General features: G+C 45.0%; 1 protein-coding gene across 1 annotated transcript in view; it reads left to right on the forward strand.

The window, feature by feature from the left end:
* The window catches only part of ADAM12 (ADAM metallopeptidase domain 12), a 402,598-nt gene that overhangs the window by 249,001 nt on the left and 135,918 nt on the right, over positions 1-17,679 (forward strand). Inside the window, exon 6 of the mRNA XM_012464187.2 lies at positions 13,767-13,845. Coding sequence (XP_012319610.2) covers positions 13,767-13,845 — 79 coding nt within the window. The remainder of the gene's footprint in view (positions 1-13,766; positions 13,846-17,679) is intronic.

The following is a 17,679-nucleotide window of genomic DNA, read 5'->3' on the forward strand; positions in this document are numbered from 1 at the left end:
AGATACCAGCTGGTGTGAAGAGGGGCACGCACACCAGGTGGTTTTATTTTTAAAGTGTAAAGCTGTGTGTCCAAGGAGTCAAAGGTGTTTTGGTTCGATGGTTCATTCCAAATAAGTCGGCTAAACCGTTTTTAATTCTGGAAGTTAAGGAAATGCCCTTTGAAGATGTATTTTGTAAAGTATATTTTCTATTCTACCTTATGGACTAAAAACCAGATATATTCTAGGTGGTAGAACTTCTAAGAATCAGTTTGTTTTATCAGTCAGTGTTTTGTAGGTTTTGATGGTATTTTTTTTTAAGAGTAGAAAGAACTCAGATCCTAAAATAGCAGCAAATCAATAATGATTCTATTATGTGTGTGTGTTTTTGCCATATTTTTCTCATTCTCAGTTGTTACATTCATTCTACAAGTGTTTATTGAGCATCTACTAAGTTCCAGACATTAGTGTAAGGGCCGGGGAGGTAGCCAGACAGACTCTGCCTTCGGGGGGAAAATACCTCAAATGACAGAGCAAATAAATGAGAAATGGCACTAAGTGCTCCAGGAACAGGGCAGGACCTTGCAAGAGCGGCTGACAAGGAAAATCACACTTAGGAAAGGGCAGGCAGCGAAGATCGCTGCAGATACTGTCATTTTGGATGAGGGTTAGTAAGAGTTGGCCTGGCAGAGAAAACGGGAAGAATGTTCTGGACCAAGATAAGAAGGGTGGTGGACTTGGGAAACCAAAGCGAGGCCATGGAGCCTAAGTGGCATGAATGGGGCAGGCAAAGGGGGTGGGCCTGGTCCACACTAAGGAATTTTTGTTTTGTTTTGTTTTGTATTTTGAGATGGAGTCTTGCTCTGTGGCCCAGGCTGGAGTGCAGTGGTTGGATCTTGACTCACTGCAACCTCTGCCTCTCGGGTTCAAGCAATTCTCCTGCCTCAGCCTCCTGAGTAGCTGGGATTACAGGCACGTGCCACCACACCCGGCTAATTTTTGTATTTTTAGTAGAGACGGGGTTTCACCATGTTGGCCAGGCTGGTCTTGAACTCCTGACCTCGAGTGATCCACCTGCCTCAATCTCTCAAAGTGCTGGGATTACAGGCGTGAGTCACCGCGTCTGGCCCTGCACTAAAGAATTTGAATTCTACTCTCGGTTCTGTAAGAAGCAGAGTAGTGTTTTAAGTGGAGAAGTGACGTGATCCAGTTTGGTTTTAAAAACTTCATGCTGGCTGTTGTATGAAAAAGAGACCTAAATGTTTCAAGAGTGAAAATGGGAGTCTGGTGAATCTATTATGGAAAGTTAGATAAAGGGAATGGTAGGCAAGATGAATGGAAGCTGGCGGGCTTATTAATAATAATAATTGCTTCCGTTTACTGAGTACATAATGTGGGTTCAGCATGTTTATCATCTATAACATATATTAACTTCCCACATAGCATCGCTGTGAGGTAGGCACTATCATTCCCATTTAAATGAGGAAACTCCAGCATGAGATCAGATTTCATGTTCAAGGTCATGAAAGAAGAAAATGGCGGAATGAGATTTGTTCTTTACCACTGTTGCTATCCTGCTGCTAGAGATGCATTTTCAAAGTAGATTTGTCTTCTTGTCCACATTTTATTACTGGAAAATGTATCAGCCCAAACATTCTGCAGATACTTACTGAAAGCCTTTCGGAGTCAGGAGCTGGCCTCGGAAGTGAGTGAGGAAGGCCCACCAGTTAGCCCAGCTGAAAAGCCACATCTCTCCGCTTGAATCTTTTTGTACATGAGATTCAGTTAATCAGTTAGGTAAATGCATTCCTTAAAATAACCAAGAATTTTCTGGGTCAGGAGGGGAGAAAGGTGTGCTTTTCTATCCAACATGTGTATGGCCAAGGGCTGGGTGTAAGATATGTTAGCATGTAACAATCCAAGCCCATTGCTACTTTAAGAATGTGTGACCTGAACACATTTCTTATCACTTCTGAGCCTCAATTCCTATATCTATAAAATGGCCATACACCAACTTCATAGTGTTGCTGCCAAGATTTAAAGAATCGCCAGTTGTCACATGTCCTCCCACATCATAGACCATGGGGATGCTTAATGAGCAGTGGCTAATAAAAACCACTTGCAGTCTAGGGGAAGAGGGGCAATTAGAAAATGAATTAGGCTGAGCATGGTGGCTCACGCCTGTAATCCCAGCACATTGGGACGCTGAGGTGGGCGGATCACCTGAGGTCAGGAGTTCGAGACCAGGCTGATCAACATGGAGAAACCCCATCTCTACTAAAAATACAAAATTACCCAGGCGTGGTGGCTCATGCCTATAATCCCAGCTACTTGGGAGGCTGAGGCAGGAGAATCACTTGAACCCAGGAGGTGGAGGTTGCGGTGAGCTGAGATTGCTCCATTGCACTCCAGCCTGGGCAACAAAAGTGAAACTCTGTCTCAAAAAAGAAAATGAATTAGAGGTTCACTTTGCTTCTGGTCTACAGATTATTTGCAGACAGTATATGGCACTAATAAATAAAATGGGTTTGATTGTTCAGTTGCATTATCGAATGAATATTTCACGCAGCTTTACTCATGGAGTAGTATCAACTGATACACATAAAATGACTAAGGTAATTATTCTTTAGACTAGAGGCAAACAGAACCCTGATTTATACAGTTTCTCGTTGTTCCTTTCAGTTTTGACCCATGGCAATAAGTAGGATATAAACTCACTCAACCCACTCCAAATTCTTTATAATTGCTTTTAAAGACAGAGATTGCTACATTAAGTATAGTTGTCCCTTTAAAGGAATACGGGCAGAAAAGGCGAAAGTAAGACTTAGGGGAAATAGAAGTCGTATAAGCATAGCAGTAAGAGCTCTGAAGTCAAGATGCCAACACAGTGCCAGCTGTGTGACCCCCGCCGTGTTGCCAAACCTCTCTGCCTCCAGTGTCTCATCTCCAAATAATACCTTTCTGCCAAGATTGTTGTAAAAGTTAAATTTAAACATACATATGAAGTGCGTTTGCTTAGGAAGAGCTCAAATGCCTGTTAGCGACTGACGCTGCTGCCACTGTTACAGCCAACTCTTGCTTTTTTAAGGGAAGGAGGAAAATTCTGAAGTTTAAGGGAAATGACTGTTTTACCTGTGTTGGCAGAAACGTTTGCAGAAAGCAATGTAAGCTGACCTACTAAATCTACCTTTGCGATTCATTCTGAGAGAAGTGGGCGTGGGGCTTTAGTGATCAGTGGAAGTAATGGTTTATCGGCTTTACAACTTTTCCCCTGTATCTGAGGTCCTATTTTTTTCTTAAAATTGTGTTACTGAAACTTGATAGATCTCACACTAGGAAGGTAGTCACGACACATTAAAAACAGCCTGAAACGGTATGGAAGTCCTCATCCAAGACTTGCAAACTCTATCTGGTCCTTTAAAAGGGGAGGAACCAGCCCAAGCCTTAAGACTGAGTGTCGTGCCAGCTGGGGAGCTGCAAAGGCAGGAGGAGCCCATCAGTTTCACCTGCTCATACATTTCAGCTGGTGGACAAGTCAGCCCTCATGTTCTTCTAGAGGCCTCCGCTGAGTCTGCAACACTCCAAAGTGGTGTGTGTGAGCTCCTCGTTCATGAACAGATAGGCTCATCTGAACAGTCCCAAAAGACAGTCATAACAGCATGTCTCACGGTGTCACATGATTTGACCCAAAACTCTGTGGATTTGTGACTTACAGTGGAAGCCGTATATTAAGAAGTTATTTTGCAGGAGACTTTGTTGTCTCCTGCAGCTTCCAAAGTGCTGTATCAACAGTTTTATTTATTATAGTTTGTGAAACTAAATGAGAAAGAGCTGGGCAAAAGAAGCTTTTTTTATTCCAGGGGATAAAACAAAAGTTGTTTTGATCATTTTGAGTATTTTAGTAAATGGAGAATAACAGAAGAAAATGGAATGTAAGTGCTCCATTGTTCTTACAGATGTACGGTTTAAATAGTTAGGATCCCAAAATACTGAAATTATATCCAAAAATAATTTGGATTTTGTAACAAAATTGAATTGCATGTGAAGAGAAATAGCATAGCACCATTTTCAAGTGACTCTTCCAACATGGAGGAAACATCATTTCAGAAAAACACAGAATTTGGTTTGTTGCTGCTTATTTTTCAGACGGTCAGAACCATGTGCTGGTGCTGCTTCCTCTGAAGGCAGTGTTGACCAGCAGTTAGGAACAGGTGGGCTTTAGAGCTAAATAGAGTCAAGTTTAGTCTCCAGGGCTCAGCTGTGTGGCTTTGGACAAGTCACTTAACCTCTCTGAGTGTGTCCTCTTCTTTATCAGGCAGGCGATGACAGTCCTTACCCTGCAGAGTCTCTAAGTAAGGAAGTGCATATCAAAAGCGAATGCCCCTGGCTGGACATGGTGGCTCACACCTGTAATCCCAGCACTTTGGGAGGATGAGGCAGGTGTCAGGAGTTCAATACCAGCCTGGCCAACATGGTGAAACCCCATCTGTACTAAAACTACAAAAAATTAGCCAGGTGTAGTGGTGCATGCCTGTAATCCCAGCTACTCGGGAAGCTGAGGCAGGAGAATTGCTTGAGCTTGGGAGACGAGGTCGTAGTGAGCCAAAATCACACCTCTGTATTCCAGCCTGGGCAACAGAGAGAGATTCAGTCTCAAAAAAAAGCGCATGCCCCAAGGCCTGACAATGATCAGGGGCAGGAGCAAGGTGGCAAGGCGATGAGGACAAGGCCCTGAGGGTCGTGGTGGCGATGCTTTGCTTTCACTCTCCAAGCCAAGAACCCAGACCGTGAGTACCTACCAGGCTGTGATAACTTTTACCATAAAAAAGAAGCATAAATATTTGCAAAGACAAAGTTCTGAAAGAAGTTTGAGCAAAGTTGAGATGTGAGAAATATCAGATGTCTTCTTCTTTTTCATTTTTCTCCTCTTATTTTATACCTCAGTATACTGGTTTTAGAGAGAATCCTTCAACTGTCTGATCTCTTTATAAAATAGTCCAGAAAAGCCCATGATAGCAGCATTAAGAGCTCCATGATTCCAGCCAGGCTAGAGTTTCTGCTGAAAACCAAAGCGAGTGTTTTCAGAGGATGCAGAGCCCGGTCTGGGTGCATACTGTTTGCCCTCCGGATATTTTCTCTGTATTTATTTAGCTCTGATTGAGGAATAGACAGTTTTCATTAAAGGATATCATTTTAGTAACTGGCAAAATCCTGATCATGATTTTTAATTATAATCTTTATTGGATGCTATGTTTTGTTAAAGCTTCCGGCTCTTTGTCCCAGGTATGAAAGCATTTGTAGCCGTGTTTCCACATTCTAATAAAAGAAATCCATTACCCAAATTTATATATGAATGATTTTGTCATTTGTGGAATAATGACATGATAAAGTAAATCTTCAGCAGAAAACTCAGTTGGGTACTTTGTTCGGATACCAAATGGATCTACCAGGAAGAAGAAATCACTGATGCCTGATTTAATTGCAGAGTATCCGTACTGCCTGCTGGTGTTAATTGACAAACAAGAACTGTCTTGTGACACTTTGGCATGAATATGCTGTACAGGATAATTAAACCTTCAAACCATATGTGCAGTCTTCAAAGAAATAATAGGAAAAAGTTGACGTGTCATCAATGAGTTTTTTCATATTCTAAGGAATTGATGCCAATCCCTTACTTGTCTTTCCCCATTTCCCTCTTTCAAGCAGTTCTGGAATTGATAACATGTTGTCAGGGTTGATCTGGATGACCGGAGAACATTCAGAATTCTTGAAATAATGAGGGAATGAATGTGATTGTCCCCGCCCCACACCCCCTGTACGATCAGTGAAAGCAACTTGAAGCATATTTATTTTATTTTTCATTGATCCAATTAGTTGCAATACATTCTCTTCAGATTGAGTTACTTTTCTATGATGACGATTCTGTTTCTCATTCATTTATTTATGAAGCACTTCTTGTATGCTGGGCATTGTGCTGAGTTTAGAGGTGTTGTTTCTGCTTTTTAGCTCAATCCAATGTGAGAGAAAGACAAGTAAACAGGAAATAAGGCAGAATAGGGAGAGTCTTGTAACAGAATCCTGGCAGAACACAGGAGAAAGGCTGATTCACTCCTGGGGTCAGGGGGCTTCTTTCGGCTCTCCCACCCTTGGGAGTGTAACATATGTCGTCTGAATGAAATCCATCTCATTCAAACTATGTGACTAAATTATATAAAGGTAAAGTTAAAGTCGGATAATTTCAATATTGATTTGAAAGCAATTTGGAGGTCATTCATGTTTTGATTTAATATTCAAATCATGTCAGAAATGCAAGAAATTTTATCAGGAAGAACTTTACCTACATGGTAACATTTTCATGCAAATTCTAAATAATCATTTTCAACCAGTATATCCTAAGATTTTGAAATCAGAAAATACAGTACTCAGCCAAAAAGGATGGGAGTCTACTTGTCCTCTCTAAATGAGGGTGGACTCTGTGTGTCTCCAAACCACAGACGCATGGAATCGCCTGTTTCCATGACACGTCCAACAAAGAGAACATCTCTCAGCACTGAGCATGGCTGTATTAGACCACTGTTGCATGCTGTGAAGAGATACCTGAGATTCATTAATTTATAAAGACGAGAGGTTTAATTGGCTTACGGTTCTGTAGGCTTTACAAGAAGCATGGCATCGGCGTCTGCTCAGCTTTTGGGGAGGCCTCAGGAAGCTTGCAGTCATGGTGGAAGGTGAAGTGGAAGCATGTACCTCCTGTGAAAGTGGGAGCAAGTGAGAGGAAGGGGTGGAAGGAGGAGGTGCCACATACTTTTAAATAACCAGATCTTGCAAGAACACACTCTCACAAAGACAGCACCAAGCCATGAAGGATCCGCCCCTACAATCCAAACACCTCCTACCAGACTCCACCTCCAGTTTTGGGGGTTACAATTCAATGTGAGATTTGAGCGGGGACAAGTATGCAAACTACATCCATGGCTAAGATTGAACTCATGTCTCTTTTCTCTCCTTTATGAGTCACCCATCTCCGTTGACATTACCCAAGAGTCCTCAGTGACGTCTGGGATGGAATTTCCCAACCCGTCATATCCTGGTTCAAATGAGATCTAGTTAAGAAAAAACTTTAAAAACTGAAAAGCGAATTAAAATGTATGCTACAGAAAATAACCTGTGTGGACACTACGCTCTGTGTGGACGCTCACACAACCTCCTCACCGACCTTTCTGCAGCTTGTTTTTCCTCTTTCCCTTCCAAGTCTCAGTCGTGTGGCTGTCAGAACGGCCTGTTGGCAGCTCTGCATGGCACAGGATAAAGTCAGCAGCATTGGGCATCGTGTAGGTTCCATTCCCAGCCTGCCTGTCTCAGCAGCGGCGGGTCTCCCTCCCTCAAGCCCTGCACCCTGACCACATGGCAACCGTGTCGTTTCCCCTGTTCTTGGCGGTTGCCCACTGGCATGCTGTTTCTGCACCCCCATGCCTTCGAGGATGCAGTCACCTCTCGCTGGAATACTCTCCTCCCCATTTCCCATTCCTCTCCTTCTCCCCACCAGCCCAGCTCATTTTTCCACATCTTTCCCGGCTCCGTTGGGCACCTCCGCCCCAGGCTGACTTCTGGGTTGACAGCCTTTCCTGGGGATCCTGCGGTGCTTTGGCCATGTCTCCATCATGGAGCCCTGATCACTCTGGGTCTGTGTCCTCCACCAGTGGGGCCTCCCAGGGCATCTTATTCCCATTGTGCAGCACACTAGATATTGGTTAAATGAGAGAATGTTTAGCTGTCATGTGTCATCGTACAACAAATGGCAAACAGCAAAATCAACTCCTGGCACAGTTAAAATGCATTTTATTTCCTGGTGTTGAAAGAAACGGAGTGCCTTGTTAGATCAGCTAATCTAAGAAGCAGAGAAAAAGAATGTTCTCATGAAATTACGCATTCACCTTCGGTTTTCATTTGCTGACATAAGAGGACCCATCTAATTGGATTTTCTCTTTGGGGAAATCTGCAGGCTCCAGGGCCATCGCTGTCACATTTCCAATACTACCATTGTCCATCCACGCCCCTTAGATCTCTCCAGGGGCCTTTGACTCCCGGCCCCTTTTAAATTAGATGCACATCTTAGAAAACCTCCCTCCAGCACCTTCTCGGTTTCATCCATGCTCCCTGGCAAGTCATGGTGCTGGAGAAAGATGTGGGCTGCGTATCATCCAGGAAGGAGCAGAGAGCCCGAAGCAAAAGGGGCAGTGCCTGCCGTGTGCTCCTCAAATTCACCTGCTCATTCATTTATTCATCTGCTCAACACATATGTATCCAGTACTTAGCACAGCACCTGCAGCAGACACTTCGTCCATATTGCTTGACCGTCCTGTGAGGTCCGGTAGCGCCACACAGCGGTTAAGAGCACAAGTTCCAAAGCAAAACCGCCTGGACACTGTCATGGATGGCATGACCTTGGGCAGGTCACTTGACCCTGCTGTGTCTTGGTTTCCTCTTTTAAATAGGGATTAAAAAATAGTATCCATGGGCTAGATAATCTATGGGTAAAATGAGATATAAGGGGCTCCTCACAGTGCCTAGCTCAGCCTAAGTGTTTAGTGCCCATTAATGCTTACAAACAGGAGGAGGGACAGGCTCTCCGCAGGGCTGGGGGTGAGGGACACAGCGATGACCAAGGAGCCCTCCTGTGGCTCACATTCTTGAAGGTAGAGATAAATAAGAGATGCATAAACAAAATAGGAATACCAGACAGAAAACCAAAGCAGAACTGGCGGGGGCTAATAGCGGGGATAGGCTGCTTTAGGTAAGAGATCAGGAAAGGACCCTCTGACCTCTTACCTAAAGCAAGACAACATTGCACCAAGAGCAGAGGTCTCCTCTGGGGAGACGACACTGAAACCAAGAGCAGAAGGATGAAAAGGAGCTGGCTACGTGAAAAGCCATGTAAAGCATGTTCCAGACACAGGGCATAGCAGGTGCAATGGCCCTCAGAGGGAGAGGGTCTGGAATGTTCTAGAACCAACCAGAGGTCAATGTTGGTAGGAGTAGCATGAGCTAGAGGGAAAAATGGGCACAGCGTGGTGGGAGGGTGGGTAGCATGAGGTTTCGAGCACCTTGGAGGCCATGGGGAGGCACTGGCATTTCATCCCAGGGGCGGCAGCAGAAAGGCATCAAAGAGTTTTAGCAGGAAGGGCGGCATGATCTCCCGGCAGGACCTGAGGAAGTCAGAGCAGGGAGCAGGGACACACAGAGCCCTGCAGGGTGGGTTCATTACCAAGGGTGTGGAGCACATGACACCTGGAGTCTTGGCTGCAGAAGAACAGATTCCGAGAAGGGAGAGCTGGAAGGAGCTCAGACATCAGGTCACATTGCTTCCCTCCATCTCTCATTCAAACCCCACAGAGGAAACCGAGGAAGCTGTCTGCTTTTCCCAGCTTATAGCACTGGGGCTGATGTGCAGAAAGCTGATCATCAGTTTGGCTTTTCCTGGGGCTGGCATTTATTTAGGTGTTTAGCTATTTAAATGGACAGATCATTGAATGTTCGTGTTGGGCACCCCTTGTTGTTTTAAAGGGGATGGCTGAATCTAGCTCCTAAACAAGTGTATTACCCCTCAGTTACCATTTTCGTGGTGAGCACAGGTAGCATCCACTGTCTGCATTTTGCAAGCCTCTGTTGTACGCTGAGCATGAATTTTTACTGGCTTTCCTCCTGCTCCTCTCTTTCTTTCTCCCCTTCCCCTCTCTTGTCTTCAAAATATGTGCTCTGTGCATCCCCCTGTGCTCTGTGCATCCCCCTGTGCTCTATACATCCCCCTGTGCTCTGTGCATCCTCCCGTGCTCTGTGCATCCTCCCATGCTCTGTGCATCCTCCCGTGCTCTGTGCATCCTCCCGTGCTCTGTGCATCCTCCCGTGCTCTGTGCATCCTCCCGTGCTCTGTGCATCACCCTGTGCTCTGTGCATCCTCCCGTGCTCTGTGCATCCTCCCGTGCTCTGTGCATCCTCCCGTGCTCTGTGCATCCTCCCGTGCTCTGTGCATCCTCCCGTGCTCTGTGCATCCTCCCGTGCTCTGTGCATCACCCTGTGCTCTGTGCATCCTCCCGTGCTCTGTGCATCACCCTGTGCTCTGTGCATCCTCCCGTGCTCTGTGCATCCTCCCGTGCTCTGTGCATCCTCCCGTGCTCTGTGCATCCTCCCGTGCTCTGTGCATCCTCCCGTGCTCTATGCATCCTCCCGTGCTCTGTGCATCACCCTGTGCTCTGTGCATCCTCCCGTGCTCTGTGCATCCTCCCGTGCTCTGTGCATCCTCCCGTACTCTGTGCATCACCCTGTGCTCTGTGCATTTCCCCGTGCTCTGTGCATCCTCCCGTGCTCTGTGCATCACCCTGTGCTCTGTGCATCCTCCCGTGCTCTGTGCATCACCCTGTGCTCTGTGCATTTCCCCGTGCTCTGTGCATCACCCGTGCTCTGTGCATTCCCCCTTGCCCAGTGCATCCTCCTGTGTTCTGTGCATCCCCATGTGCTCTGTGCATCCTCCCATGCTCTGTGCATCCTCCCGTGCTCTGTGCATCGTCCCGTGCTCTGTGCATCCTCCTGTGCTCTGTGCATTTCCCCGTGCTCTGTGCATCCTCCTGTGCTCTGTGCATCACCCTGTGCTCTGTGCATCACCCGTGCTCTGTGCATCCTCCTGTGCTCTGTGCATCCTCATGTGCTCTGTGCATCCCCCGTGCTCTATGCATCCTTCATGCTCTGTGTATCCCCCCGTGCTGTGTGCATCCTGCATCCCCCCATGCTCTGTGTCTTCCCCGTGCTCTGTGCATCCCCTGGACTCTGTGCATCCCCCATGCTCCATGCTTCCTCCCATGCTCTGTGCATCCTGCATCCCCCTGTGCTCTATGCATTTCCCCGCGCTTTACACATTGTCCCGTGTTGTGTGTATCCTTCTGTGCTCTCTGCATCTTTCTGCCTGCTCATCTGCAGCTTTGCTTATGTCGCCTCTCAGCGCAGCCCTCCAGTTATTCCCCTCAAGTCTCCATCTCTGGATTTCACATCTCACCTCTCTGCTTCCCTTTGGACCTGTGCTGTGGAGGATTCATTCACCTTGCCTTTGCCCTTCTCCTGGGCTAGCCTGCTGCAGCTTGACTGTCAAAGCCACCAGCCTCCTCCGCCCCGCTGGAGCCCTCTGCCTGTGAACAAGGACCACACCTTCTTCAGACTCCTCTCTTCAGGGCCTTGTCACCCTCCCACTGCCTTGCCTGCTCTCCCTGCCCACTTTCCCTCCTTTGCTCCTGACTGTATGACTAGGCTGGGGTGCGTTGTGAATGAGCCTGCCCAGGCAGCCCCTCCGGCAGCTCAGAGGAGGTGAGCTTAGAAGATGGGGTTCTGAGAGCCCAGTGCTGCCAAGGAAGGTGACCTTCTCTGGCACGACAGGTGCACTGCTGAGGAGAGTGAAGGCAGCACTCGGGATACCCACGTGCCTTTGCCAGTGAGTGTGAGGGCCCGTCTGTGTTTTATGTTTGCCGCACACACTCTCAAACACTCGCTGTTAAGTAGCCTGCAACAGAGACCTGCCATCAGTGTCTAACTGATTTAAGCCAGGCATATCCTCAATATATTGCAATCCATGTAAAACAAGGAGTTGACTCTCAGTTCTGAACTTGGCTGGGAGGAGTCTAGGGAGCTCTGACCGTGTAAGGAAAGTGCTTCTCATCTCTGATGTTTGCATCATTCCCACTTCTTTTCCTTCCCTGCCATACTGAGCAGGACACTGGTTGCAAAAACCAGCACCAAGCAGTGGAAGCAGAAGAGAGGAACTTATGAGGAATAGGAGAGGCGGAGCAGGCCCTGGGGCAAAGGGCCCATCTCCCTCTCCCAGTGTTCTGTCCCTGCCTGAGGGTGACAGCTATGTTCTCTCTGATCAGCATTCTCCTGAAGTAAGGGACCAGGGTGGAGGAAGCTCTGTGGCCACATCCTGAGAGCCTTGAGAACAAAGAAAAAGCCCTCATCCCCAGATGTCCCAGCTCAACACGCTGTAGGGAATATTCATGATGCACGTAGCTTAGGTCACGTGTTCATCTCCAGATCAGGAGTGGAGGAGCCCCCCACAGAAACAAACTGAAGTGTGTTCCCTGAAGACAGGAGAGGTCAGGCAGCACCTTCCCTATCCTCAAAGTTCAGTATTTAATTTCACTCTTGACTCCCCGTTGTCCAGACGCAGAAAACCCAGGTTCTGTTTAGAGCCTTTCTCTGTCTTCCACAAGCTCAGCTCCCCAGACTGCAGACCTTTCAGACCCTGACCTTCACATTATCTGCCTGGATTTCCCTTCCCCTTCCACCTGCTCCTGGGCCCGGCCGGCTCCCGCTCCATCCACTAAAGCCCGGTAGTTGTTGGCTCCCTCTGCAAAGCCTTCCCCACCGCGGCGCATCCATGCCCCCAGAAGAGTTACTGCTGGAGGGTGTCCAGGTTCTTGGTGTTTCAAACAAAGAATTCGACGAAATGAACAAAGTAAGGAAAGAACAAAGCAGCGAAAGCAGAGATTTATTGAAAATGAAATTACACTCCACAGGGTGAGAGCAGGCCTGAGCATAGGTGCCCAAGAGCCCCGTTACAGAATTTTCTGGGGTTTAAATACCCTCTAGAGGTTTCCATTGGTTACTTGGTGTATGCCCTATGTCAATGAAGAGGATGAAGTAAAGTTACAAGGTCATGTACTTGGTGTATGCTCTAAGTAAATGAAGAGGATATTTCCTGTCATAGCTGAAGTGCTTCAGCTAGATTTCCTCTAGGAAGTCAGCATGAATCGGCCTTATGTTCCCTGCCTCCAGACCCGAGTCTCCTGCCTCAGAAGGACTCTGTTTCTACCCTATGATCGCTCCCTTCACCTTGGATTCTGTGTCACCCATGACCCTACCAGCCCGTGGTGTCATCAATGGAGGGGCCATTCCGACTTGTCTTTGTATCCCAGCAGCCAGCACCCGGCAGTGATATTCACACGGGAAATACTTCCTGTGGTTGTGTTGAATGGGATAAAATAGTGTGTGTTATATAAAACATTGGAAAATAATTTAAAACCTAAGTAACCCATGCCTTGCAATCCTTAATGAAGTTCTGGTAGACTGCATACAGTTTTATTAATAGGATAAACAGGGGGGTTCCTCCCCCTTTCCATTTATCTTAGAGATTCAATATTTCAGGCTGTGCAAAATCATTTTTCCTCACCTCATACATACCTCGCTGCTTTTAACATGTCATTGCTGTTCTAATCTCTTCTGTGACATTTCAATATTGTCAACTGGTTCTCTCACCGGCGGGGGAGCGGGAGGGGCACTGCTGTGGATCAGAATGATTTTCCCAGCAGGTGGCTCAGCCATTGATTCCAGTTGGCAGGGCCTGTGACTTCCAGGCGGGAGATTTTCCCAAATTAGAAATCTGCCTGTACTATTCATGGAAGAGTGTGTGTGTGTGTACACACATGTGCACGTGCAAGTGTGTGCACCCAGGTGTACATATGAAGGAATGAGGTGGGAGGGAGGGACAGAGGGCGGACTCTACACTGACTGTGTGGGCGGTTGTTCCAAGAACGCACTCCTGACTCTGTTGTCTGAGTCTCCTCTGAATTCTCCCTGGAGAACCTAACTTAAACCAGGAAGGTCCTAATGGGAGCCTCCTTGGATTATCTGTAAAAAAAAAAAAAAAAAAAAAAAGAGGTCGCAGTCTTGCTACCCGAAAGCCTAGACATTCACAACACAATGCAATTCTGCACTCATCTTTTTATGGTGTTTTTATTTTTCCACAGAGGCCTGATTGCCAGCAGCTTCACAGAAACCCACTATCTGCAAGATGGTACTGATGTCTCCCTCACTCGAAATTACACGGTAATTCTAGCACATCACCATAATCTTGCACCACTGGATCTGTGCTTAAACTGTGTAGCCATTTTATTTGGAGCAAAATCACATGCCCAGATTCTTAACATAGGCCCCAAGACACGCCTGTGTGTCCCTTAGTGGTAGGCATTCCACTGTAACTCCTAAAACACCAGCCTTGACCAGGTATGTGCACCGACAGCCCTTGCAGAATGGCTTTATGGCAGGGCTGACCTTGAAACCACCTTCCACGGACTATGGATGCTCATTTGAGCAAATCCTTTTTAGAAAACCTAGCCAGTTAGAGGTGGCTTGGAAGACAGCCATGCCTGGACTGAACTTTGCTACTTTAAACTCTGAGGTACCTTAAAGAACTTTAAAAGAAAACTGATGCTGCTTAGCCCACTCTGAATGTATCCACAAAGTGGAAACGATTCTATATCATGGGAGTTACTGTAACATGACATTGATCACCTTTCAGGCGCGTTTCTGGTATCTGAACTTTTAGCTGTGTCCTGAACAAAATGCTCACTTTATTTGTTGCTTTAACAAATGTTTGCTGTGCACTCCTTGTGATCTGTCCCATATGTGAATATGGGGATTCAAAGACAATAGGACAGAGCCCCTGCCCTCTGGGAAGGAGGAAGGTTACTTGTTTTAAAGAGCTGTGGGTATTTATTTTAAAAAGGACGAGCTCCAGGCAGGCTTTGCCCTTATCATGGAAGCTTGTCAAGTAGCCATTATTGTCTGCAGTGATTCCTCCCTTCTCTGCATGACGCCAGCACTTTTCTTTATCACTTGTTTGACACGTGGCACTTATAAGCTGATACCTGCAGCCTTCCAGGAGCTTGGTGGAATGAGCTGCTGTAGCTCTCCCAGCCCAAAGAAAACACACGGAAATCCTGGATAAAATATAAACATTTAAGAATTGTTACTAATGCCTGGTCAAGCTCAAAAGAGAGAGCGCAAAATTCCCAAGAAGCAGAAACAAAGAGGGGATGTTACTCCGGAGCACTGGCGGGTGAGTTGGGGCTCACCAAAGGGCTCTCCAGAGACCACAGGGCTATTCAAGACCCAGAAAGAGGGCCTGGTGCTTGGGTTTGGGAAAAGAGAAGTAACTCCCTGCAGCGGAGAATCCCACGAAAGCCAGATTCCCAGGAGAGCTGCTTTTCTCTGTGAAAAAGAGACAAAAAGAACTCTTCCAATCCAGAGATGGGGCTAGGGGGAAGAATTGTCTGCCAGGTGTCCTGGATTGGAAAAAGATTTCATAAGAAATGAAGGCATTGAAACCCCACTTAGTCTCATGTGTGGATATTGGGAATAGTCTGGGCCTGTGTCCAGATTTTTAATACCAGCATGGGGATGGAATTCCCAGTCAAGATATTGACCCTAAAACCGGTCCCACATCAGTGAAACTCCCATGGGCCCAGGCAGAAGCCCAACCCAAAATTGTTCTGTAGGAATAGTTCTATAACCCAAATAACAGGAGATGCCCACGTGGAAGAAAAAGGAAGAAAAATATTAAAGATGAGCCCCAAATCAAAATTACAAGCCACATAGTGCAAAAAGCCATTTTGAGTATCAAGCAGACAAGAGAAACAAGAATTAGGACCTCGAAGAACACGAGATAAAAGAACAATCAGAGAAAAGAAATTTAAAGAGAACAGAATGGGTCTAATAGAAATTCCACAATGAAAATACATAAAATTTAAAAACACACACAGGGTGCAAGCAGTGTTTAAACGGAGTGTGACGAGCCTGTCCCTGAACTGAGGAAAGATCTGAGCCTTAAAGAAAATCCACGAAGTCAAGCAAGAAGAATAACTGAATACAACACACTCCAGGGCAGCTTATGATGAAATTGCAGAACACCAAAGATGAACTCTTAAAACCACTTGAGGCAAAAGAGAGATTTGTACAAAGTAATGACAACTAAACCAGCACCAAACTCTTCATTAGTAACTTTGCAATTATAAAACTTGAGAGCTAAGGGGAAATTATTGTCAGTCTCAATCCTAGATTCATTTATTATTTTACAAGAATAAAAGTGAAATAGACATTTTCATACAAAGATGAGAGAATTTACTACCCTCAGATTCTAACAAAGGTATCTGCCAAAGGGTAATTAACAAAGAATAGCTCAGTAGGAAGGAAACTGATTACCAGCAGCAAGGACAGGAAGTCAAAGGCACTAGGAAGCAAAATAATGCATGTGAATAAATTTAAATAAGCTTCTTAAAATAACTGTTACAACAGTGACCAAATTTGGGTGGTTTAAAACAAAATGAGCTAATAGATTTAAAATTTTTTAAGAATTTGTATTGTACTAGAGAATAATAGACATACTGATTAACTTTAGATTTTGATAAGAGTGTGTCCTGCAGTTTTAAATGTAACTATTTAAAGAATAGAAAAACACAAAATAATAAGATAAAAATGAGTCAACATATTAATCTCTTTCTATGTAAGCAGATGGAAACTCTTTATGAAAATAAAAACAGATAATCTGCTTAGAATTTAAAATAAAATCCAACTACATCATTTTTACAAGATTCACACCAAAAATGTATAATAATGTGAAAACAAAGGAAAGGAATGGAAAAAGGTATAGTAAACAAATCTTAGTCCAAAAAAACCAAGAAACCTGCTGTAGCAGTATCATCAGAGAAACTAGACCTTAAGGAAAAAAAAGAGCAATTTAAGAAGATGGTAAAATAATTTTGAAATTGTATATACCAGCAAAATTGTCTCAAAATATATAAAGCAATTAATGATAGAATCCAGATATAACTTTTAAATCTAATTATAGATTCATCTAGAACTAAGCTTTAGCCTAGCTCCTAATTAAAGGATTTCTTAAAATCCAAAACAAAACAAAAAAGCATTCAAGATTAGGCATTGTGGGGTAAAGCTCTGTTTGGTTCCTAGCAAGTTGACCAAAAAAGCTTCCAATACTGACATAGCATTTTGCAATTCTTCCTCAAAAGAAAAGTCTCTAGATGTAAAGTTGATAATTCATAAAGCATGTCACTGAAAATGTCTGGACACATTCACAGAGTTCCAGACTTAAACTGCTCTCAGAAATGAAGATTTTTCAAATGAGCAGATATTAATGAAAAGGAAGACCAAACAAACAAACAAAAAACTAAGAGAGAAGATGAATCAAACCAAAAGCTGGTGCTTTGAGAATATTCACAAAATGGACAATGCTTTTACAAAATTAATCAGGAAAGAAAGAATTCTCAAGTAAATAATGTTTTTGTTTTTTGTTTTTTGTTTTTTTGAGACAGAGTTTCGCTCTCGTTACCCAGGCTGGAGTGCAATGGCGCGATCTCGGCTCACTGCAACCTCCGCCTCCTGGGTTCAGGCAATTCTCCTGCCTCCGCCTCCTGAGTAGCTGGGATTACAGGCACGCGCCACCATGCCCAGCTAATTTTTTTTATTTTAGTAGAGACGGGGTTTCACCACGTTGACCGGAATGGTCTCGATCTCTTGACCTCGTGATCCACCCGCCTCGGCCTCCCAAAGTGCAAAGAGGGATCTAAGTATTGTCATTCAGAGATTTTTTCAAATCACTAGAATGTTATGAACAATGCTAACCTTTTTCTTGGAAATGTAAAATTGTTAACACTGGTTCAAGGTGAAAGAGGAAAATTTAAATATAACTATATAAAGAAATTAAATTTTTAATAGTAATTTTTAATATTTACTCACAAAAAGATCATCAGACTCAAATGACTTAGCTGGTGAATTTTATCTAACATACGAGAAACAAAGAGTTCCTGAGGAAAAAGGAAATGAGGGGCTGGGAGGAGCTACTAAAATGAGAAAATGAGCATGCAC

Source organism: Aotus nancymaae, unplaced genomic scaffold (assembly GCF_030222135.1).
Source record: "Aotus nancymaae isolate 86718 unplaced genomic scaffold, 86718_ANA_hifiasm-v0.15.2.pri h1tg000010l, whole genome shotgun sequence".
NCBI lineage: Eukaryota > Metazoa > Chordata > Mammalia > Primates > Aotidae > Aotus > Aotus nancymaae.